General features: G+C 37.4%; 1 protein-coding gene across 1 annotated transcript in view; it reads right to left on the reverse strand.

Moving 5' to 3' along the window:
- The window catches only part of NT5DC1 (5'-nucleotidase domain containing 1), a 126,221-nt gene that overhangs the window by 21,390 nt on the left and 78,741 nt on the right, over positions 1–26,090 (reverse strand). The window contains exons 7-8 of the mRNA XM_053974126.1: positions 23,328–23,502; positions 18,724–18,821 (exon numbers count right to left, since the gene is read on the reverse strand). Of these exons, the coding sequence (XP_053830101.1) occupies positions 18,724–18,821; positions 23,328–23,502 (273 nt within the window). The remainder of the gene's footprint in view (positions 1–18,723; positions 18,822–23,327; positions 23,503–26,090) is intronic.

Consider the following 26,090-nt stretch of genomic DNA (forward strand, 5'->3'; position numbering starts at 1 on the left):
GTAAAGGTTCCAAGCAATTAAAATTGAAATAACTAACCCCAGAAAATCATTCTGTTAAAACACTTGCCCAAACCTAACTGTGATTCAGAGCAGTCTTCCTGAGGGGAAGTTACTGTTCCTTTTTAAAAACAAACGAAAGCTTGACTCATGCTGGGGCAATATTAACATTGCTGGGATGGCAATTTCCATATAGCTTTGTCTAACAGCTGGGAAATGGTTTCTGATTCAGAAATATATTTTTGTCACCAATAAAAGATAAGTTTTTTTCAGATAAACCAATTCACTAACAAGACTCAATATCCTTTTTCTTGTGAGAATTTTCTTGCCTGCCTCTAAATGTGCACTGCAGCTTTAAAACATGGCCTGAGGAACATCTGGTTTCATTCTGAATGATTATGCAAAAAGTAATCAGTGAAGCTTATTCTCATTTAAATGACAACTGATGGTAATTTACTTTGGCAAAGACTCACTTTTTGGGAAAGACTTTGCACAGCTTGCTTAGTGCCATGTGCTCTGTGTCCTCTTATGGGTTATACCTGCTGAGATGGAAGGGGTCTGAACCTGGGGATCTATCCCCAGCCTGGCTGGTGTTTACACTGTTAGACCACATGCCATGGGATAGGGCTCTTGGTTGGGAAGCACGAGGTTAAGAGAGAAGCTGAGGTGAGGGCAAATTTATGCTTCAACTCCTATTCACCTACACTGAGCCACACCTATGCCCAGGTTAATTTTCTTCAGTTCGCCATCCCTGAGGAACCACCCTGCGCTGCTCCTCTGGCTGCATGCCCTGCAGTGGCACAGCGGGGCCAGGACCTGCCAGTGACTCACCAAAGAGCCTGAGGACAGCTCACATCAACTTGACTGGGCAGACCCAGGGGAAGAAAGCAATTCCAGGTGCCCAGAGGTCCTGCTGGATTTAACTACAACGTGCATACAGCTCCACTACAGCCCCTCCTTCTGCCTTTCTCAAGACAGCCTTTAACCCCTTTGCACGCAGACCTAGTTAGACTGTCTGTTAGGGTTACTGGTCTTTTTTTTTCTCTTTGAGGTGTGCAGTAGTATGAAAAACGTGTGACAACTATGTTGCTGCTCGTGCCTGTAGCTGCTCCTGCCTCTTCTTGCCCATGGGCAGCCCTGGTGGGCTCCCTCTGCTTGCAGGCACCTCATGCAGATGGGCTCATGTGTTCAGCACGGTGAAGCGCTGGTTACCAACATGGGGGTTATTGTAAAACAAATCCATTCTATGGTCCACAACTATCACACTGATACGCCTCTCTGCAATTTAAAAGAATGCCATTTCAGATCCTGAATATAAAAGCTGGGTTATGTTCCAGACTTGCAAACATAGTCTGATTCTGGATAGCATTTTGAGCTCACTTAAGAAAGACAAACTCCTTTCCAAAAGGGAAATCAGGGCAGCTAAGTGCATCGTTTTACAAGGACAAAGGGACCTGCACAGGTGGGTTCTTCCAGTTGTAAAGGTATAACAAGATGGGATGGCATAAGCTGTAGAGTTTCCCTGTAGGCATGTTCTCCATGAAGAAAGCAAGATTCCTTACAAGATTCCTGTGGCTAAAACTTCATACCCTATGGGCATCCTTCTTAGGGTATCACCCAGAACTCCTGGGTATAGACCAATCGACTTTGCTGTGAGGTTTCCACAATTCACTCAGGTATTAGTGTGTGTTTTGCCATCCCTGAATTACTTCTGTGCTGTGGAAGCAGCTGTGAAATCGATCTGCCTGCGCATCAGCACTTGCCAGTCCCATGCCTGTATGCAGGGAAATGATAAAGAACAAATTATTCCCTTAACTTGATGTGCTGAAATGAAAGGTTAAGGCTTCCTAGTGACTAGTGATTTTGGCCATCTCCATTCTTGGCTGTCCAATCTGTTTTATTATTGTGTTTTTTGGTTTTTTTTTTTTTTTTTTCCCATTAAAAGCCTGAAGATCACCTCCTCTTCTTGCCTTTGCATCATTCTGCCTTTTTTTGGGGTGGCTTATGGGTGGTGAGATGGAGACTAAACTAATGAAAGTAAAAACTCAGTTTTGAAAACTGAAATATGATTTTAAAATTTACACAGGCAATGACACATCTTTCTTTCGCTTAGCAATCCCAACGTAAGTGGGTTTGGTCATATGGAGGACTAAATAACAGTATTACTAAAAACTGGCTCTTCTCTGGAAGAAGATCACAGATAAAGCTGAGGAAAAAATACAGATACCACCCTGTGGAAAAAAAAGAAACTATTTCATAATAATTCATAAGTAGTGTTCATCACATTACTAACAATTACTTTTCTCAGGAAGGTCTTCTGTCCTTCCCCTATTTTGTGAGGCCCGGTAAAACCAAAGTACAAAATATTTGTACTTTGTGTATTTATATTTGTGTATTTTCAAATTGCCCTAGGCATATATAAAAACCACAGAATCCTCTGAGCACAAATTAAAAAAAAAAAGTTTTTATTTTTTTAGTTTTACCAAAACCTTTTACACTTTTATTAAAATTTGGCTTACTGCTTAAATTGTGCCAAGCAACAGGCTATGTAGAGATAAGATTGAAGCTTTACTTGTTTACAAGAAAAACAGTAGTTCCTTTAGAGACGTCAGCAAATACTTCTCTGAAGTACAGCAAAACTTCTCTGAAGTTTTACTTGTTTATAAGAAAATCAGTAGTTTCTTTAGAGAAGAATCAGCAAATAAGTTTCTCCAGAAGGTTTTTATTGTTGTGTTACAAGAACTGAAAATAACAGCTCCCTACAGATTAAGTAATTTGTTTTCAAAACTGTCAAAACATTAACTTTCTGCCTTCCCAGGATCACTGTGACTAACAAAGCCTTTCTGTTTGAAACACTGATATGGTGAAATACAAGCAAGGCCATTTTTTCCTCAGAAAAGAAAAATCACTTTTTGGAAAATGACTCTCCTACAAATTCATTCTTAATTGTAGTTCATGTGCAAATTTGGCAAGAGTTTTCCCTAGTTTTATTTAATAGCAATTTAAATAAGAAAACATACTCTGCAAGGGTAAGGGGGACATAAATAAATAATTTCAATTCTTCTTTGCACATATTTTGTAAGGGTTTTTTTGTTCTGTTTTGTTTTTTGAAAGTGGGATCTTGGAAAGGTTCCAAAAAATGTACAAAATGGTACAAACAGAAATAAATTCCCTCTCTAGAGCAGTTTTATTCTGAACCTCATTAGTTTTGTAAAAAGATCCAAAGCCTTGTAAATGAGGAACTTCCAATATTCAGAAAAATAACTGTGTTAAAATCAGTACTATAGTCTTCCTAGAGATCCCTATATAATTATGGAGAGAGACAGGCTTTTCCAGGAAGCATTTCCAATTAAAGTAAGTTAGGAAAGGTAGGTAATTGAGGAAAAAAACCCTGATATAAACATTCCAGGAATATACAGGTCACTTCAAGCATCTGTTCATAGCTGTTCTTATCAGGGAGTACATGAGGTGGAAGCAGAACACGGAGGGAAACAGAGAAGATGAGACGAGGCCCATCAGACAGTTCTGACCTAACCTGTCACTTCAGAAAAATGTCTCAATTTCTCAATTAAATTCAAGTGAGACACACAAAGCATCTTCTTTGCATTGTGTAGCCTGTAGTCTTCCAGTTTATCTGAACTTTTAAAGTCTCTCTAGTAAAACCTCCTGAAATAAGGCATATTGTAGTAACACCTCCTGAAATAAGGCATATTGAAATTTGCTCTTGGACCATACTTTTCCCCACTGAAAATTGACACTGAAGTGTAATGGGGAAAACTCCCTGCCATCATTTACCTTGGCCTTAGAAGTAAAAAAAAAAAAACATCAAGGACCAAAAAAAGAACAAAAATTCTTTAATCCTCAGTTACAGAAAAACTAAGAAGTTTTTTTCCCTATATCTTAGTACTTCAGGTATAAAATATATATGAAAACTGGAATAGAGAATTTGATTCTGAGGACATGTCAGACAAAGCAATACAGGGACCCTGCTGCAAGGGTCCTTAGCTTTTCCTTTATTCAATTCCCTAAAATATGTTATTTCAAAGGGAATAATGATTGCATAGGAGACATGAGCATGCATTGTTACCACACTGATTTACCTGGAATACACAATAGACTTTTTAATTAACTTTTATTTGAAAACTATTTATACAAGTAGGTTGATTTATTATTTATAAGTAGTTCCATTCTTTTTTTCCTCTCTTATTACACTGTCTCAAATCCCTACTTTAATTTTATTGATTTATTCTGTTTGAAGTTCCAGCTCCAAATATGGGCTGCCTCTGAAGGGGGGAAGTTTTATATCAACCTTTAAGAACTAACTTAAGATTTAAGATTCTAAATGCAGAAAAATAAATTTGGGAATTAAAAATAAATAAACAAATAAACCCATGCAGCTCTCTGCCTGTTAGTAACTGTACAAGTATAGCTGCAGATAATGGATAATAAAGCCTTGCTCAGCTTTAGTAATTAAAAAGAAGAATCCCACCCAAACCCAGTATTTCTAAGGAAATACCCAATATTTCTAAGGAAAACTGGATGCCTTAGTATAATCTGTCTTTTTCTCTGGAAATAAAAGCTAACATCTGAGACTACTGAGAGAGGGGTTTTGGCTTCTGTTGACCCAAGAATTCTTTTTATCTCATGGTAGCTTAGAAGCATTTCATTACACATGCAAAAATCATACCGATATTAAACCCATTTGAATATGGCTGTCAGGGAAGACACTACCTCGGCATTGCTACACTTGTGTATTAAATAGTGACTATTTTTATAGGTTATTCATAATACTTGGCACCTCAAGTAACAATCTTAGAAACAATTTTTAATTAGAATATAATGACATTAAATAGTTAAAGACCATTTTCTCTTAGAAAATATAGTAATGGCCACTAATAGTTTAAAATCATAGGTATAAAAGAACATGAAACATAACCACAGTCACACTGGGTGGTTTTGTTTAGTAGCACACTGAAAATTTTTTTTTTCCTGATCTATTTTTTGCCTTATATTTTGTTTCCCTTTGTTTAAGAAAATGTTAAAGAGGTACTGAAAAAGCTTGGGACCTATCACTAACTTTAGACTCTCTCCTTGGAGTCGTATTTCTCTGTTCATGTATCATCAATGAATCCTAATGGTGATTCTGCATTTTTTTTGCAATGAGGATGATTTTATTACAGTCTCTACTGCATTTTCTATTATTACTATTCCTTCTAGATTAAAACATTGCAAAAGAAGGGAAGGAAAAGTTGTCAGTATGTTATGGAAGACAGAGATGTGACAAGAAGCTCATTCTTGAGGTCTGGGGACAATTTCATGGCCCTGTGGAACACAGTCATGGATGAATTCAAAGGAAGGACAAAGAGTATGACAGGGTTAGAACAATTGGCAGAGATTTAAGAAGCTATTTAAGGTCTGCTAAGGAGCCAGGCATGTCAGGTAGCACCATAATGAAAACCAACACGAAATCTTGTTCCTGTAGGATCTGTTGAGATAGTGTACAACTTCATATTTAATAAACAAAATGAAAAATGTTAGGAAATGAATGTTCTAACAAACAGGAAGAGTTCTTACATGTGAAACAGTCACTGTAAATCTCAGAACAATATGACTGGGCTGGAGATGGCAAGTAAAAATGGAAACTATTCCTTTCTGGCAAAGTACATTTAGTTATCCTGTGAAGGGAAGACTAATGTGAAAAGATTTGTAGTAATGAGTCTTCTGAAGAAGTAAAAGAAAAATGATTCCTCTGACACTTCCTAAGGCACATAGAGGACAGGGAGGTGATTCCAGATAGCCAGCATGGTTTCACCAAGGGAAAATCCTGTCTGACCAAACCAGTGACTTTGTAATGGAATAACCACAACAGTGGATAAGGGTTTGACAGGGCTCCCCGCCAACATCCTTCTCTCCTGAGACCTCACTTGGAGTACGGCATCCAGCTCTGGGATCTTCAGCACAGGAAGGACAAAGACCTATTGGACCGAGTCCAGAGGAAGGCCACAAAGTTGATCAGGGGGATGGAGCACCTCTTCTATGAGGAAAGGCTGAGAGAACTGTGATTGTTCAGCCTGGAGAAGACCTTTGGGGCGACCTAACTGCAGCCTTGAAAGGAACTTACAGGAAAGATGGGGCAAGAATATTTACAAGAACATGTAGCCACAGGACAATGGGAAATGGGTTTAAATTGAGAGTAGCTTTAGATTAGATATTAGAAATTTTTTTTTTTATTGTGAGGTTGGTGATGCACTGGAACAAGTTGCCCAGGGAAGCTGTGAATGCCCCAACCCTGGAGGTATTCAAGGCCATGTTGGATGGGGCTTGGAGTAACCTGGTCTACCTGAAGGCGTCCATGTCCACAACAGGGGGGTTGGAACTAGATGATCCTCAAGGTCCCCTTCCAATCTATAATTACCTTCCCAGTTCCTTATCTGTGCATTTTGTATGGTTTGCAAAACCACTTGGGTGTTTATATGAAAATGTGCTTTATGTTGTTTCTCAGAACCAAGGGCATTGTGCCAAATCTCTCTATGCAGGAATTTTACAGATAAAAATCTCTTGCTACTATTATTCCAGAAAAAAATAAAATACTGGAGCATTCAGCCTTAGTCTGGCAGTATCACAGAGGCACCTGGAATCTGTGGACTGTAACAATATATGAAGTGGTTTCACAGCAGATAAAAATCAAGTTAGAATGAACATGTTTGTTAATGAAGAGAAAAAATCCTCAGGTTGTTAACTCTGCCTAGAAATACCATGCAGCATACATATTGAAATTTAAGACATCTGGAGCCCAATGTGAATAATACAGACAGATTGAACAAAGACAGCGAGGAAGAAGATGGTACATCACTTTTATTTTTGACCTTTCAGGTTGCAAGAATGAATTCCTTTTGGAACATTAGCTATGGAGGACTTAGGCTAACCTAAACAATGCAGTGTCCCACGATTGCTTACCAGCCAAGAAATGTCCATTTTTGTATTTTCTGACCTATTATTTCCCTGGACTTGGTGGGAGAGGCAGACCTGCTCCTGAACAAGGTGACTCTCTGCACACTTGATATTCACCTCATGTGAATATCCACATCTGCTGTTTGTTGCAGATCTCCTCTGCTACTTACCACTTTGCAGTTCTCCTGGTTGCTTCATAAACATTGGGTAAGCTGCAGTATTTGGAAACTGGGAAATTGAGGCAGAGATCAGCTGTCATATCAAACTGAAGCAGATCTCAGCCCAGGCTTTGATTATGATTCCTCCACATGTTCTCAGCTCATTTCTAGGGCTCCTTTCACTACTTGCTTCCAATAGCAGATCAAAAAAACAAAATGTGCTTTCTGCAAAAAACAATTCTACAGACTAACCTTAATAAAAGCTTGACATTTTGGAGAACACACAAGAGAACTCTAAAGCTCCTTAATCAAAACCAGCACATACAGATTCATGGAAACTATGCTGAAGGGAAGCTTTCTGCATCAGCTGCCAGCTCGCTCTCTGCCAGGAATGTACCATACACAATTTTATTTTTGTTTTACTACAAACTGGCTCAGTTTCAATTTCCAAATTGGTTCCGAATCAAATCACAAGGTAATTCTTTATGAGGTTCTTTGTCTACTCACCTACTTCTTTTGAATTCTACAGATGAAAACAATTACATGGAGAAAAAAGATGAACAAAACCTCATGGAGAATAAGGATGAATAAAACTCCTTACTTCTATCACCTATTGTTTATGTACATGCTATATATGTCAAAGAATGTTTTTTGCTCTGCAAAGTCATACTGGTAAGCCTTCCATTTCACAGGCAATTTTTCTTTCTTCCAGGAATTCTGTTTGGATTTTGACATCGTTTTAAGAACTATAACATGAAGTTATTTCTCACAGGTTTGCACTAAGTGTTAGTGGACCAGCAAAGTTTACAAATTTGTACTATTGATCCATCCTTCAGGCACCCCATCTTCCATAGGGTCTGTGCCACTTCTGCAAGACCTTTGGGTTCCTTGGGCCTCTTGATCAGCATTGCAGGTCTGTAATTAGCAATGAGCACACCTCAGCTGGGATTCAGACCCAGGCACAGAAACACAGTGTGAAGGCTCTGCAACAGAAAACGCAGCTCTGAGTCAGTGGGCCAATGTCTTGTGTGCAGTGCAGGCAGCGCAAAACCCTCCATAGACCCGGTCTGCTGGCACTTCATTGCCTGCACTGGGAGGTGGCTGAGGATAAATGATAGACAGCCAGAGCAGATTCTACATACTGTGGTTTCTGCATCTATTCCTGGTACTTCACTGTTTTAAAACAGAGCTCTGATTTTTACAATGTAATTCTCAGTCAATGTTTGTTTCAGGGAGCACGGTGGTTGTCGCTGGAGAGGGTTAATCTTCTTCCAAGTGGCCGGTAGGGGGCTGTGTTTTGGATTTGTGCTGAGCACAGTAACGAAAATAAAAATGCTTTTGTTATTGCTGAGCTTATGTAGAGTCAAGGCCTTTTCTGCTTTTAGTACTTCCATGCTGGCAAGGAAAGTTGGAGATGCCATAGGAGTTTGGGAGGAGACACAACTGGGACAGGTGACCCCAACTGACCAAAGGGATATTCCAGACCATTTGACATCATGCCCAGTACATAAAGTACATAAAGTGAGGGGAGGAAGAAGGAAGGGAGACACAGAGTGATGGAGTTTGCCTTCTCAAGTCACTGTTACATGTGATGGCGCTGCTGTCCTGGGCATGGCTGAACACCTGCCTACCCCTGGGAAGCTGTGAATTGTTTTGTTTTGCTTGAGTGCAGAGCTTTTGCTTTAGCTTTCACTATTAAACTGTCTTTCAATCTCATCTCAACCCATGAGTTTTCTGCCTTTTACCCTCTGATTCTCTCCCCAATCCTGCTGGTGGGGCAGTGAGTGAGTGGCTTGGATGCTGGCTGGGGTGAAACCATGACAGTGAGAGGCTTGCAACTCCATATAAAAAAATAGCTTCTTAAAATGATCCATTTCTCTGATACAGATTTGGCAAGTAAAAAAGCCAGGTTTTGAATAAGCTACCAAGGGTGTAACATCCTACTTAGAAACAGTAGTAGAGTCTGGTAATAATCTACATAAATTTATAAGCTTTCCAGTGGGACATTTATTATTCCATGAACAAAATAAAATGTATCTGTTTAACCATCTAATAATAAAATTGTACAAAACAAATAAAATGGAAATATGTGTTCTCTTAATGCCAGAACAGCTGCTGAGTTGTGCATGGTTTGCATCTCTAGTGTTCCTTTCAGTCTTTTGAAATTTCAATTTAGTTCCTCTCCCCTGGTCATGGACACTCTTGGTGGACACTCTTGTATGTGCTGGGAAACAGAATGAAGGTGAAAAGACATTCATAACCATATTTTCACCCTTCTAGTCTAGAATTGTGGGTATTGAATCTAATAATCTGTCTAAAAATGTAGCATTTCTATGGAAACAAACATGAGAACTCAAGGTATTATTTCAGAATGGCTGCTACTACTGCTGCAACAAACCCATTGGTGTTATTAGCACCATGCTCTACCCAGCTGAGCTAATCTCAGGGTTAATAAGAGTAGGATTGGCAAGCCTTGCTCATGTATGGAAATATGCATTTGCTTTTATCTTCCATACAGAAGGGTCTCCACATTCAGTGTAAAATCTTCCATAAATCCCAAGCATTTTCATGCATCACATATTATCACACTATAAATGTAGTCTAAGTTGAGTGCTCACTGCTTTGCTTCTACATCTTGTCTGTTTTTCTTAGAGAAAATGAAGGGAAAGAATCATCTCCTTTTAATAACATTTTAATGTCTTGGAGAAGAATTCCCTTAAGCCAGATAGTTTGTTTGCTGAACACAGTTTTGTCTGGAATACAAAGTGTCATTTAGGCATTCTGGCTTTGGTTTTGAAAACACAGACTTAGGTTATGGCAATTTATGTTCTATGGGCACCCACTGGCAGGAGAGGGTTGGGTTGACAGGCCCTTAGCTCATTCTGCTGTAAAAAGAAGCTGCATTTTTTAGATTAATTTGGCTTCTTAAGTGTGGCAGTTTCCCTGCCTTATCTCTCTGGTATAATCCAGATCACACTGTACCACAGTTTTCCCTGCTAGTGTCCTGAAATAAAAGATGATAAAGAAACAACGCCAGAAAGTGATCACAAAACTATGACTGAGGATTTTCTGTAGATGTTGACTTTTAATGACCTCCCAATTACATGGTGTGTGTGTGTGTTTAAAGGCATTTGACATGCTTCTCTATGAAGGAAGTTTCTTTCATTAAAATGAAACACAAACCACTGGTATGTAGTTCTCTTCTAAAATAAACAACTAATTGAGCTTATCACTTTCAATAGTTTGAAATAACTGCTGGATAACTATTAAATAATTTGATTAATTTCAATATAGAACACATAAATTTCATGGGTCCAATTCCTTGAAATTACAAAGGACATATTAATGAACCATAAAAATTAAATCTAGCAGAATTAATTGAAATAATGTAAATTTTTTCCATTATGCTAAATCTTTAAAAAGGGCTAAGAGGATTTTCACAATCAAGACTGAAAAGTCCTTATTCAAACTCAGTTTACAGTTCTTCACTGCTTCTGGATTAGGACATTAGATATCTTAGGTCAATATGCATATCTGCCAGAGATACGATTCATGGGAGGTCACTCAATATCTTGGTTCCTTAGCTCAAACAAAAAAGCCAGTGCTTTTGTTTTTCTACCATTTGTTTATCTGGTCTGCCTGTGGGCTCCTAGAAGACACAAAGTGACTCTTATCACATCCTTACACAACAGCTTAAAGAAAAGGGGTTTGAGTTTTATCCTTCAAGGCCTTGAATATAACATGATATAATCATTAGCTAGGATTTTCTAGTAGTGTTACTGTAGTAGTTACTGTAACTCCTTTTAAAAATGAAAATATACTCTATACATGAAGAATTCTGTTTTGGAGTACTTGGCAAATATGCTAAACATGTTTTCCAGTTTTAACAAAAGGAATATTGTAGATACCATGCTTTTGAAAGCAGCAGTTTTAACTTTCTTTGAACTAGCTTTCTGTAATATTCTTATCAGCTCTGTGCCAAACACGCTATTTAATATCAAAGGTAATCAGCTGAAGCAACCCCTGCTGTCTTTATACAGAAGCAAGTTGCAGTTTTTCACTGTTTTGATTTTTGGATGAATAACTTACTGTTCCTTTTATCCTCTGAAGTACTTTGAACACTATGCAAACATATAAGGAACCTTGGCCTGACATATTTACTGTAATTTTTTTTTCTTTTAAAGAATGATGGGCATTGGAGAATGCATCTCAATACTCAGCAACAAAGAGATGCCTTACTTCAAACACTGTTTAATTTTTTTCTTTAGAAAAAAAACCAACTAAATAGGGAGTTGTTTATGAACAACAATGGAAATAATGGGGACTATCTTCCTATGAAGTTTTCTCATGCTGTTGTATTCACTGAAAGTCTCTTAGGGTGCAGAATCTCATGGGTGATTTTCCAGTAGCTGGGTCATTCGTAGCTAGGCTCTCATGAAGGGATACTCAGATATCTAATAAAGGGGAAGTTTGTACTGCAGCCTTTCTCTCTGTTGGCAGTGATAGGCCCATCTTTTCCTCTCCAGCCTGCTGAGGTTGTAATATCTCATAGAATGCTAGGCCAGACTCAAATGTGGTTGAAATTGCAGTATTGATAGAGGTTTGCAGTAGGGGATGGGTGGAAATTCCTACCCACACATACCATGAGATTGCATAATCCTCAATGCTCAGGCAAACAGAGTAAATGTTAAAGAATTAGCCTGTGTCTAACCATATTAACTCTTCTGGCTAATATGGTTGAGCCAAAGGAGCTCAAGAAGGAGCACCAAACCAAATTTCCATTGACCGCTTCAGCTGATAACTAAGTACCTCCCATGGCCAGTTTCAGGCATTAGCTGAAATCCCAGCCCTTGGCCCGTGCTCCAAGTTTACCGTGAATTACTGTAGTCAGGCCAACACGGTGCCCTCCTGGTAGAAACAGAAATAGAGCTTTGCTGCTTAACCTCCTGCTTCTGATGTGCTGTAAAATGACTGAGTGAAACCCATCACTTGTGTAAATAAATTTGTATAAACGATGTGATGACAATCTGTGCCTCACAGCACTTCTGTAGCAAGTACCAGTAAAGCCCATTCAAAAAACAACCCCAAACTAATAGAACAAAACACACTCCACAAAACAAACTCCACTCCTCTTCCTAAGAAAAGGAATGGCTTCCCATCTCTGATTGCCAAGAGGAATGTGCTGCAAGTCATTCTTTGGCTTCCACATGGTCTAACTACTACAGAGTCACAACTTGAAGAATTTACACCAGTTTAACTATGTCACTGCAGTAGTGGATACACACACTATCAGTGCAAACTGCAGTGTCTCTTGCATTTCACAAAAGGTTTATAAATTATGCACTGCCAATTAGTGATCAATTGTGTGTCCTCAATTTCTAATTCATAATCACCGTAATGGAACAAAATTGTACAAAGTATTTGGTTTTATCAGGCAAAGACCATCAAATATGGTAGCCAAGGACTTTGGAAACTATCAGAAAGAATGAAGCCTGTGAGTCTAACAACCTGCTCTGCAAAAGGATGTGAGCATGTGCTGGCCCAACTTGATTCTGCTTTTTGCACCTGTTTTAAATGCTTTCACACAGAACTTTGTACTGAACACATAAAACCCAAAATCCAAACTGGTACTGTCTACTAAGACTATGTTTATCAAAAATGAAATAAAATTTAACTGTTAGAAATGAGTTTGTCAACCCATCAGGATAGTTAAAAGACTCCCATCTTACGTATCCCACGGCTTAATTATGAATACTGATGACATGATAGGAAATGATCGCCTCTATTTTCAAATGATTCCCAAAGTGTTGACATCAAGCTACACACAGGTACTATCTAGCAAAACTTAAAAAGAGTAACTGGTAAATCCCTTTGATTACAAGGTAACATCTGTTGATTTTTTAAATGTTTGTCTACAGGACATAAATACATTCCTGATATTATAATCAGGAAACCAGAAGTCTCTGAGACAGCTGTTTACACTGTCAGAAAAAAAAAAAATCTGTGGAGTGGCTGATATCTTTGCAAAGGCAGTACACAAAGTGGAATAGTTTTAGACTAAGATCATTTAAACAAAGGATAGGAGGTGAAACAGTCAACCAAGAAGCCTGACATTGTGGATTTTTTTAAATAATCTCTGAGCTTCTCCAGTGGATTATGAATATCTGTATGAAAACAAACTCTGGTATATGAGATGGAATTTCTTTGAATGTGTCTGCCACTGACAGCCCTACGGGCCTGCCCTAGCCTGCTTTTCAGAAAGTGGAGTCAGACACTAATCATGTTGCCAAAGAGGGTGCCACCTGAAGGAAGCATCTTTATAAGGTACTTCCATAATCCTTTTGGTTTCTCATTATAAAACTAAAACCAGTCAGGTTCTATCACTGAATATGAAGATTTGTCTATATAATCATCTATACTAATCAGTTGCTTAAAAAGAAACTCCTTTTTCTCAGAAATCATGGATAAAATGAAAATCCCTGGCTGAGATTAGAGTAGGGAATTATTTCTCAGTGGTGGCTTGGGTATAGAATAAGATGTTTTATTCCCTCTCAACCATGGACCTCCTACTGCCAGCTTATTACAGAACCTGTTTCTGATATTAGAGCAGGAAGAGACTCTTAATGTCATGATCCTGTGAGGTACGAAAAGATCGAGTTTTGAAAATTAGAGTACAAAATACTTGTATACTAACTTGTTAGTTATAATCCTTTTTCTTTCCCAAACAGCTGGAAAGCACATGAAAAACAGTGCCAATACACTTTAAAGAATTGCTAAACAGCACTTCCCTTAAAAAGGGCTTTTAAGGGCCATATAGCACTATGGGATGTTATAACAATATAAAGGCATCTTGTGGAAGAGGTATGGGAAATGGTTATAGACTTGACAGTTCTTGAATAATGCAGTGTGCAGCCAGTGCAACCTTTATGTGCCACTCTGGCACAAGCTCCCAGCAAAAATGCTTTATTATGTGGCCTCCTGTTACAGAACATATCCACACAGATTATACGAAGAGGCACCATCTCCAGAAGAATGGCAACAATCACAGCTGCATTACATAAAGGAACACCCTGAACCACTGGAGGAAAAATTACACAGGTGCCCTTTGCTGGTGCTGTTGTTATTCTGCTTTTGCCTCCTGAGAGATGTGAGATGAGGCCCTTTGTGGGCTTCCCTGCAAAAGGCTTCCTGAGCTCGGAGCCCTGTGGGAGGACAGTGCTGCATCCCCTGCTGTGGCTGGAGGGCCAGCTGGGAGCCCCAGTCAGCCCAGTACACAGGTACATCATTTTAAGTTATGTTTGACACACTAGCCTTATTGCAAAAGTCCTCCTTGAGGCAACAGTAGAAGTCAAAAAGCAAAGACATGAAATTCAGAAAACCCCATCAGTGTGAAATCCCTTTTCTCGCCATGCTTCCATGTACTGCTCTGCTCTTACTCTACCCCCCTCCTCCCATGCCCCCCCTTCCCACCAGCTGGATCCCCTAGCCCATCTCTGGTGTAGTCAAACCCAGTTGCTCACAAAAGATGGCAAAAGAAAACTCAAGTAGCAGACATGGGATCACCACCTTCTGAAGTCTTGCAGTCCCTAATAACCAAAGATGGTCTTCAGTCCAGAGGCATGGTGTTTTTTATCCTGTTTCCTTATTTTCTTTTCTAATTGGTCCTTTCAGCTTATAGAATTTTCTTGTATTTTTAGAAGGGTGGAGAAGAATGAATGAAGGAGGGAAAAAGCTTCTGCACAGAACTGTTAAAATGGCAGTTAGCAGAAAATCATAACAAATTAGAAGACTGAAAGTTTCTTAAATGGGAAGCTACATTCTGCAGCGGAGGCACCTTAAGATGGGCAGAAATTCAAGTTCGGGACAAAGGAAGACAGCCTGGAAGTGTAATTGAAAACAGGCTTTGAAATGTGGCATTCACTGGCACTCCATCCATAGGATTGTTTTCAGCCTGTACAGATATATACACACGAGGCTATACATAAGTTTTTAAGTGTGTGTTTTAAATTCAGACACTGAACAGTCAGCAATACATTTCAAATTTATGGAAAAAAAACAAAACAAAACAAAAACAAACCAGATCAGAAAAAAACAGCTGTGCTTGAGCTGAAAATAAAAGATATATAAGCCTTCTTTAAGGCCAAGCAGACTTCCCTGTGAATGCAGACTTAGAGAAGGCTTCCAGGGAATTAAGGGTTATCTTTAGCATTTCAATTATAATTTTGGATTGCAAAAGATATATCTGGCAATGATCAGGACTGGCAGCCAGGCTAGTAATTTGATATGCATTAAAAAGTGATGTGATAAAGGGAAAGCTTTGTTGTCAAATGTTACAGAAATCTTCATGTATTGCAGATTATCATATAATTCACAACTGTCTTTTCTATTTATATTCCTTCAAGCCCTCTGTGGAATGAGAAATTATTTTAAGCTGGATGTAGCTGTTGAAAGCAAAGAAAATCCTGCCTTGTCAACATAGGATTTACGCAAACATTTTCAACCTGATCCTTAGGTCTTGCAGATCAAGATATTATTAGTACTTTCAAGAACCATGAGAAGAATTTCCCTATATCAAAGAACATACAACTGCGTGAATAACAAGTAAGTTATGGAGCATTCATATTATGGTAGCAAAGTATGGGGGTATTTTTATGTACAGCACTGTTTTTACAAAATATATCCTTTGCTACATAAGTTACCCCTAATGATAAAAACCATTTTGCCAGATCAAAGTACATGTAGCTGTCCTAAAATCTGTAAAGATGCATATAAACTGTTCCTTCACTTAACAGAATGGTACTTTGAAAGAAAATTATGCCGAATTAAATAAATAATTACTGTGCTTTTCAGTGCCCCAGTCACACAAATCTTTTAGGCTTTCAAAGAGTGTCTTAGTTGCTTTAAATGGTGTGCATCTTGAAATGAAAATGAAATAGTGATGCAATTTTAATTGATCAATTAAAATAATTTTTCATGGTTTCTAAATGGATTAGCTCTAAAATTACTTGTCTAGTGAAAAAAACACTTTTTCAGAGCTGTTACCCAATATCATATTTCCAGACAATGCCTCCTTTGTCATCTTGTCCTGTTTCTCGTTCTCTTTCAAATGCCTACTGAATACAATTGCCTTTTGAACTTACTCACTGAAAAGAATTTATCCTTCTCTTTAGTAAACTTCAAAACCTTTCCTTCAGTAAATCTCCAGCAGAAGTCCTGTTATAGATAAATAACATTTAGCTCCAGTACGCAATGCAACACTTGGGATATTTGAAATTAGGAACACATTCCATATTTTCTGCTTTATCCTTAAGTCCATTTATAGCACTATGAAATATGGTATCATTAGGAATTTATTTTAGCTCGACCTAATCATTGAAAGAACATGGCTGAGACTCAGACCTGAAGAAATGGGTAAAAATGATAAGCAGTTACTTCATTTTTTCAACACATTTCTTCCTAGAACAAGTTTTTTTTTTCCTAAATTACCTTAGCAAAAGTTTAGTCTCTGTGCTTAAAGAAAATATTTACTGTGATGTCCAGCTATAGATTTTTACTTTTTCAAAGGAAAAATATGAAAATTTTGTCTCCCTGATCTGCAGCACAGTGGCCAAACTCTTCTGCCTGAAGTCTGTAGTGCCAGCAGGAAGAAAGAAACTAGAAACCAAAATTTTGAATTTTCAGTGGTTCTGATATGAAAGAAAGCCTTAAAAAATTCTGAAAACTGGAAAGCTGCTTCCCATCAATGTGCTAGAAGCTTCACCATATACTGTTTCAGCTGCTGCGAGGAACACAGAGGTAGGGCACCAAAATAAACATTATAGAAATGTATTATTATTTTGCAAATTTTCTCATATAAATGCTCCTACTTTTACAGTTTAAACTTCATGTACTTATCTTAAACAAGCTCTGTGGTACTTTTAAACATGTCTCTAAAAACTTGTCCTATGTGTATAAGTCTTTGCTTTGAATGTTATGGTTGGTCTTTCAGAAGAAACCAGTTACTATCATTTGAATACAAACACATTAAGAAAAAAAAAATACACTCCCAGGTTAGTAGTTCCAACAAATTATTTATCTGATGATTGCTTTTGTTACGTTTGTGTCCCTTATCTATTTAGATAGTGAAGTGTCCCAAACAGAAACTACATTTTACTTTGGATTAATAATGTATTAACATAATGAGTGATTGACTGACATTTGAGCCCCTTTGCATTGTCAAGATATAAACTGAATGAAAACCACTAAGTCAGTAAGAGGACTCCAGATAATGCTGTTTCTGTTCGAAAGCAGAGAAAGAAACATCTTCATGAAAATTGGTCCTTACAGTGCAATGTGGTGATTATGACAATGCTACATATTACCAATGGAGAGAGTAACTTGGTCTTCTCCCTCTATTCTGCCCCTTTTTTGCACAAAAAAAAAACCCTCCACCTCATCAAAGTATCCTGGAGCTTTTTGGCTTTCTATTAAATTTACTGAAACTGTCCAACAGGTCCAAAAACTGCTGGCTGGATTACTGACAGAGGGACACAGCAGGATTTCCTCAGGAAGTCGGGCTAATCAGATTGTTTAAAAGAAATCCAAAGGGAATTACATTTTATTTTCAATTTGTCTTATATAAAACTAAATCAAATGGTTGCAGAACTAAGCCTTTTTCACCCTTTATGATTTTACTCCCCTCTCTCCTTTCATACAAATAGTTTCAATTACCCTTCTGAGATTACTTTTTTCTCAAATTGTCAACTTGGCAACTATTTGAACTAATCCTTTAAACATCACACCTAAGATACTTCTTATTTTCCCATATAAATATGTGAAACATTAAAATCTAGTTTCAATCTGTATTTTTGTTGCTTGTTTCAGTTTTACTGTAGAAGTTCCACAAGCAAAATTTCTTTTGGGCTGTAATGGTGACTTTCCTATCATAAAATTATGAACTATGGCTCAGTGTATGCTGACTTAAGTTATTTTGGCTATAATTTTCAGGTAACTTAACCATAAAGGTATTTACCAAAATATGGAAAAATTAACTGTCTTCAGCAATGTTACATTGTTATTTGTAGTTCAATGTGCACTGCTCTTATAAACCTCCTGTGTTACAACCGTAATTACCTAGTGGATAACATCGCCAAGTGTTTCAGATTGTTTTAATTAAATTAAGTGACTACAGGGGTGTTTCCTTTTCACTTGCTCTGTCATTATTTAGCCAAAGTAAACACACTTAATGCTGTCAGATTTCCATCATAAATTCATTCTTAAGCTTTACAATTTTATTTGTACAGTTTTCCTAATTTCCTTTAAATTATGTAAATATTTCTGCTTTGTTTTTTCCCAGAACTAAATTTTGTTTTCTGTGCATGACCCTGTGAGCACAATAAAGATTCTTTTTCATTAATGATGAAGTATCTGAGCCCCAATGTAATTTTAATTACTATCACAGCTCTGCCTTTTGTCCTCAACACTGTAATTTTTAATTTCTCAGTGCTCCTCAGTCTTAACAGAATTTTAATCCGCTTCCCACCCCACTGCCAGTGTTCAGTTGCCTTAATTTTATTTCTTTTTTTTTTTTTTCCCATAGAGGTAAGCAGATGAGAAGGGACTTACAGCTGCAACTTACCAAGAGTTCGGAAAGGTCTTTGGTTTGGTGTATGGGAGAAGAAACCAGGTTTCAAAGCATTTGTGATCAAAATGTCAAAATACTCTTCGAAATCATTCCTAGAAAGTAAATGTGATTAATTAAACTAACAAATTACTTTAGATGACATGAAATACTGTGTAAGACTTAAGACAATATCAGAGTATTTCTTTAAGGCACTTGCTTCTGTCACTTTTTTTTTTTTCAATGCTTGTTCAATGTCACTATTATTCTTCTTTTCCTGAGTTCGTCAAAAGAGAGTCAAACTCACAGTGAGTGATCTTTGGGAACACTCATTATTTATAAAAAGATGTTCCTTGATCTCAGAACATTAACAGATGACATTTTTTCAATCTGAGATGGCAACATATGCACAGACATGGACAGAAAATTGTAAATGAGGGATTTTCTTTTCAAAGAAGAATATCTGAATTAGGGAGTAGGAAGAAACTAAAGACACTTAAACACAGGTGCTCATATTGTTGGTATCCATACTGAAGGTATGCACAGGTCTAAGATGCCCCTGGCAGACAGCAGAGATTTAATTTACATCCAATGAAAACTAGACTGTAATTCACATATTCCAAAACTGATGCACCATTTTGATAGCTGAACTCCCTCTTCAGACTCTGCTGGCTGCTCTCACTACATCCCTGCTGGTTCCAGGGAGGTTGGACATGTGATTACAAATAAACAGCCACCAGCTTCAAGTCTTCATCTGCCAGCTGAATCCCACAACTAAATTCAGATTTTTTGAAGATCATTGGGTCCATATATATAGACTATTATTGGAACTGTGGAAATCCCATCAGTTTAAATGGGTTTGAATGTGTCAGCATGGTATATAAGAAAACATTCCTCATCTATGATGCACTTTATTTTATTAGAAATATTTCATTGCTTAGGTGAATTGCTTAGAAATATTTCATTGCCTACAACATCCAAAAAATTATGGATACTCTTGCATGTAACAAAGAAATCACAGATGGCAAGTCCAGGATGGACACAGGAACTGAAATGTTATCAGCAGTAGAGGAAGTTTGCTGGAAGTAAACCAGTTAACTATATAATTTTCAAATAATTAATGATCTTCCATGGGACTGAGATATTGCATCAAAAACTGAATGCTCTCCCAATGAGAGACAGCTTTTGGGTTGTACTCAAAATTGTATTCCAGCCTTGAAATAAAAGTCCTTTAAATTTCCTTTCTCTAATGAAATTTTAGCTTTGTCTAATTTTTCTGCACTTGTGACCATATGTAAACCTTTGCCTTTTTAAAAGAAGCAGTATCAAATATTACAATTATGTGTTTTTAAAATTTGCTTCCATGTGGAAGATTCCAGATGCTGAGCAAACAGGCTGAGTTCTTCTTTCAGGTGAAAAGTATCATCAGGGAGAAACTTTTCAAATTAGCATCTGATGCAAATAATTTATCCACAGGTAAATTAAGCTTGAATTTGCAAAACAAAGCAAGCATTTCCAGAGCACAACAAGTAACAGTTAACAAGTGAGAGGATGAGAGGAAATGGCCTCAAGTTGCACCAGAGCAGGTTTAGATTTGATATTATGAAAAATTTCTTCACAGAAAGGGTGGTCAGGCATTGAAAGAGTCTGCCCAGGGGAGTGGTGGAGTCACCATCCCTGGAAGTGTTCAAATAATGTGTGGATGTAGCACTTGGTGCAATGGCTTAGTGGGGAACACAGAGGTGCTTGGTTAATGCTTGGACGCAATGATTTGAAAGGTCTTTTCCAACTCAAACGACTCTGTGATTCTCTGATTTGTGGGAAAAATGGCAAGTGCTTAGTATAAAAAAAATTGAACAGAACAAACAGACTTTTCAGAAGCATTGGTAACTTTTTATTGCTCTGTTGAAAAACTGCTGTGTGTGAGGAGATGTGTTACCTGTGGCCTTTTTTGAAACAATATATTCAATCTCATGTGCAAAGCTACTGTTTTTATGAGAGACTTTGTGTTACTTTATTATGTAACACTATATATGAAGCATGTTCCACTTGCTGCCTGTGATTGGTAGAGTGGCCTGTGGTTACAGTAAGTAGCTAGCACAAAGGGCAGGATGTATCTTACACACTTATCGTAACTTTCACCTCCTAAAAATTGCACTCTGAATTCAGATGGTGGTTGACACCACAGACAGAGCCCATGGAGAAACATCCACATTCTTGAAAGGTAATTAATCCCACTTATTTCAGACATAATTCTACAATGCAGAATGAATTGCCAAGGATAATGCCCAGTGGTTTCTCTCCACTAACCACAGATGGAAACAAAATGGCCAGCTTCAAAAAGTTCCTCACTTTTAGGTGGCTAGCATTCCTGAAAAAGTGAAATACATTTGGCTTCAGTGACTATGTGATGATTGATCTTTAGGTGTGCTCCTGCCAACACTTAAACCTTCAGTTGACAGTGCAGCATCCCCATGGTAGGTCAGAGTGAAAAGTCACACCATGATGCTGCTGTGTGAATGAACTGGCATTTGCTTTTTAAGGTTTACATGTCTTATATACTGATCCCAGCAGTATGTCTGTACTCTGCCTGGGAAACAGTTCTCATTTTATTTCAAAATGAAGTTTTTTCTTATACTTCCTCTCCCTACCAAAATGTGTTCTAGTTAAGGGCAATTTGGTCAGATGAGCACAACTGGATATTTTGCTCATGAAATGGTAAATACACTTAAGCATGAATTTCCCAGCACAGCTTTTATGAAGACAATAAATTCTTCGCCAAAAAGGAGCTTGTTTAATAAAGTGCAAAAAAGTAAACAGTTACAAGGTAAAGATAATAGGAGTAAGAGGTTAAAATTTTACATGCATCTCTGTTTTTCATATTTATCTTTTTTTTTTTTTTAATTTTTTTTATTTCGTACTATACCATTTTGGGCTTCTCATTATCATATTGATTAACTGAAAGGAGTAGGAATAGAAATTAATAAAGGACTATGTAGGTGCAATTTGTAAGTGTTGATGTCAAGAATAAAATGCAGTGTTGATGTCAAGAATAAAAACCTGTTAGCCTGGTCAAATAAAGCTAAGGGCACAGGTAATAGGTGTGAACCTAAACTATATTCCAATACAGCAAAAAACAGCACAGATACGTAGAGTCTTTTTGTCTGATATGAGAGGCACAGAACAAACAAAACCAATAAAAAGTTTAGATTGTCAGGAAAATAACCCCACTTCACTAAAGTCTAATGGACACTGGAGTACTCAGTTCTCCGAAAGCTACTAGGAAGCCACACTGCATGAATCGCTGGAAAATATGATTGTAGTAAATACTGTAGAACATCCTACAGTTATGTGGAAAGAGAGAGTGATGCAGTATCCTTCTAGCAGGATATCTTTTTTTGTGTTTTGAAAGGCAACTGATTGTTTCTGATTTCTTGCTTACTGTCTTCCAGCAGTATTTCTACAGCTACCTCAAACAGCTGAACACTATTCACCAAGGAACAGAAAGCCAAAATCATTGTGTGTATGTGGCCAAGAATTTACTTTTATACCAAATTTTCATTTAGGAAATAACTAGACAGATTTACACAAAAGAGTTAATTCACAGGCATATTGCTCATAAAGGAGAATTGCTTTTTGCCAGGAGATAGATTTGCCCCTCAAACGAGCAAGTATAATGTTCATGCAAAGCAGTGAGAACTGGCACAGTTGATGTTTCATTTTAGCATTTAGCCTAGAGAGCCAAAAGAGAAGTGATACTGGCAGGACTGGTTTTGGAAGGTAGCTCTGTCTTTTACCTTACCCGTGATTTTCTTACAGTGTTGTTGTATTCATTCTGCTGTTCCCTGGCATATCCTGATAGGCAAGGTAGGCTCACATTGAACTACTTTATTTCTTTGATTAAGAATAAATTAACAGTTGCACTCTGTCACCCACCTCACTATTTGCATCACTGATTAATTAATTTTTCTAGGTAAGTGATAGTTCTGCTGAATTTCACTGAATTTGACTTGACCAGCCATATTCTTAACATTATGCTAAAAACAGCTGTTGTGATCAGCAACTACAATCTCAACCAGTTGTGCTGCCAGGTGCAATGAACTGCCTGTGTTATCTTTTCTGCTATGATGAAGCACATTTCTCATGCACAGCCATCTTTTGGAAACCACTAATAGGAAAAATTATTGGTAAGATTTTCCTGCAGATTTACTGCAAGGAAATGCTAGTTGCATACTACTAAGTTACATTCACTGCTGGAGAAGCAAGAAAGGAAGTGGCTTAAATAAGACAGTCTAGCAAAAGTTTACAATAAAATTAGGAATCAGATGGTGTATAGGATATTAACCTGAAAGATAATTCTCTGGCATCTTCAATCCCATCACGATGCCTCCAAAAGGATGAAGGTTATAAGTGTGCTGTGGGTCAGATACAGCTCACAGGCTCACAGATGGACTACTTTGTCTCAGTACCCTGTAACACCCTACCAGAGAGGGGCCCAGAAGAAAACTCAGAACCAAATAATTCACCATGCATAAACAAAACTCAAATTAGCTTCCCAATAACTCAGGCTTATCTCCAGTTGCTGTTGGGCAGATATAATTTGAAATGGACTTTGCACTTACCCAAGAACATGTTCACACAGAAGCCTGCAGTAGTCACTGTGAGAACTGGTAATTAACAGCAGAATCTTCCCAGCATTCTTCAGTTGTTTCAGCCACTTTTTTACAGACTCGGGACATCTTTGTAAATATTTGTCTGGATGATTTTTCACTTCTGGGAAATACATCCCACAGTTTTCTAAAAAAATGAAAACATAATTATGTTATCCAATCCTGCTCACAAACCACTTAATCCACACAACAAATATCCTTTTATGTGCAAGCAACACAATTAAAATAAGTCAAAGCAAAGTTTAAAATTTTCTCTGGGCTGTAACATAATGGAAACCAAAACCCCCAATCAAACCAAGAGGATTCAGTGTAGCAGAAATAAGTTTGCATGACATTTTTATTGTGGAATTTTCATAATTATTTTGTTTGATGTTCTTTTGCTCACAATAGTTAATAGCAAAGAAATTTCAGATTATAGTTTTGTGCAGGAAATAATTATTTCTTTTTGCCTTTGCTCAGTTTTTGGATACTCAGTTTGTGATTGTAAAATGAGCTAAATGTTTAGAAAGTAGTAAGGGCCTAAAATTCCAAAGAACACCTGTTCACTTATTCTGACACTTTACGTTAGCATTGACTGATCAGTAACATCCATTTTATTATTTTTGCATTTTTCTCAAGTAGCACTTTATCTATGATAAAGTTGATAAACTGGCAAATACTTGTATGTATTTGGAATACTAGGAACAGATGCAAAAAACTGCCCTGTTCCAACTTCAGCTTCAATAATGTTCTTTTTGCCAAATAAAACAGCAATAGAATTTTGCAAATACACTTGGAATGTAAGATTTTTAAAAGTGTGTAACAACACTAACTTGGCAGTAAAAGTTACCTATTCATTAAAGTCACCAATAAATATTCATCTTGTTAAAGCTCATAGCTGCTTTACCAAGATGTCAAATTAACATAACATTTCCTACATATTTCCTCTGTGCTCAAACCCTCTATAATCAAAACTGTCAAGCTAGTTAAAGGTTTAAAAAGAAATATAATAATTGTAGAGACAGAAATGATACCAAGTATTTGGCTCTCAGTCTGTGTGTGTTATAATGAACATCATCATAGATTATTTTTCTTCCAGCACTTGTTCTATATGCAACTGTCTGTGGTCAACTTTGCTGAATGATTTAATAAATCCCAGACATTACTTAGCTTTCTGGTATGTGAATAATGCTGTTCTCTAGTTTGAAAAAATAAGATTTAAACCACTTGAACTTTACCTATTTAATGGAAGACAACATGCATGAAAACATGTTTGAAACAGTAGTATCAAAGAAAGACTGAAGGATGCTGGGTGCTAAACATTGTTCCATACACTAGACATTCAAACATCTACAAATAACAGGGAACAAAAGTCTTCCAAAAGAAGATTCAAATTGGCTGTTATCCCTGGAATTAGACAGGAGGCAAAAATGTATTATTCTGTACTACAACTTGGCAGATTTCTTCCAAAAAAGTAGACTGGTATATCTGAGAAGAGTCTCTCAAACAAAATCTCCCAACTTACAACCAGGCCACTCTTTCAGTTCTTTGCTGTATTTAGGTCAGGCTGTGTAACAGTGTCCACCAGGGATACAAGCCTGTTCCTGCAGCCAGCATTATGGGATGCCATGACATTTGCCTTGAGAGCTAGCCAAGAACAATGATATTTTTGATTAAACAAAGCAGATTTATGAAAGAAGGTTTCCTGTTGTGTTCCCTCCTTCTTTCCTGAGGCATGAATATTGTTTGGGATGAGCAATAGAGTTTCTAGGAGCAGAATCTGCGTTTTTTTTTCTCCATATTATAACTAGCAATAATATTTCATATGCTATCCTATGACAATTTTTATTTTTGTGTTTTGGAAAGTGCACAACATTAGATGAGAAGGAAGGGGGACACATAAACAAAGCAGGCTTAGCATTTGCTCTTACAGGTACAAACAATTAAAATAAAGATGGTGAAGTTAATTTATAAAACCAGTGACCTATCACTCTTATCACTCTCAGACAAAAAGATCTGTTTTACTCCTCTTTGCTCTTTGTTTTTCTGTCCTTATGAAATGCCTTCCACTGAGAGCCAAATGGTCTCTGACCATTATTTGATGTGCAATTTAAAGCCTTTGAGTTAATTTAATCAAAACTGTCTTATTCTCCATAATCTGTGCATTATCTTCTATGTGACAAATCTATTATATTTGGCCTTTGATCTACATCTGCATTGGAAAAGGTCAACAACTCTGGGTTCAATGCATCAGCTGAAAGAGAGTCTTATTCTAGCTTTCTATCTAGACCCTGAAGCCCAGCTGATAATTGCAGACAAGCAATGAATCAGTTCTTGACACTGGGATCTGAAATTTGCCTCTGGGCTGTTTGCCATATCAGGCAGAGGCAGCTCAGAAGAATCCTCATTAAAGCACACTCTACTGTAATTAGGCCAGCATGGCCCAGGAAAGCAGAGTTTGACTTAATTCCTAACATACTATTGTGTCTGGTGAAGACAGTTTTGTGGCATACAAACTCATACCTGTAAATGAGTTTAACCACCAAAGCTTGCAAGATTTGATTGAAAGCCAAATAAAATAAAAGCCAAAAAACTTGCTCATTAACTCAGGGCAGGAGCTGATTTTGATGAGTATAGTAGAGCCATAGGCACCTTGCTGGCAGAAAGAATTGTGGAAGCTTTAACATGTGATGGAGAAATAGCATCATGTCAAGCCTTCAAAATCAAATTGAATGA

Source organism: Vidua macroura, chromosome 3 (genome assembly GCF_024509145.1).
Source record: "Vidua macroura isolate BioBank_ID:100142 chromosome 3, ASM2450914v1, whole genome shotgun sequence".
Taxonomy (NCBI): Eukaryota; Metazoa; Chordata; class Aves; order Passeriformes; family Viduidae; genus Vidua; species Vidua macroura.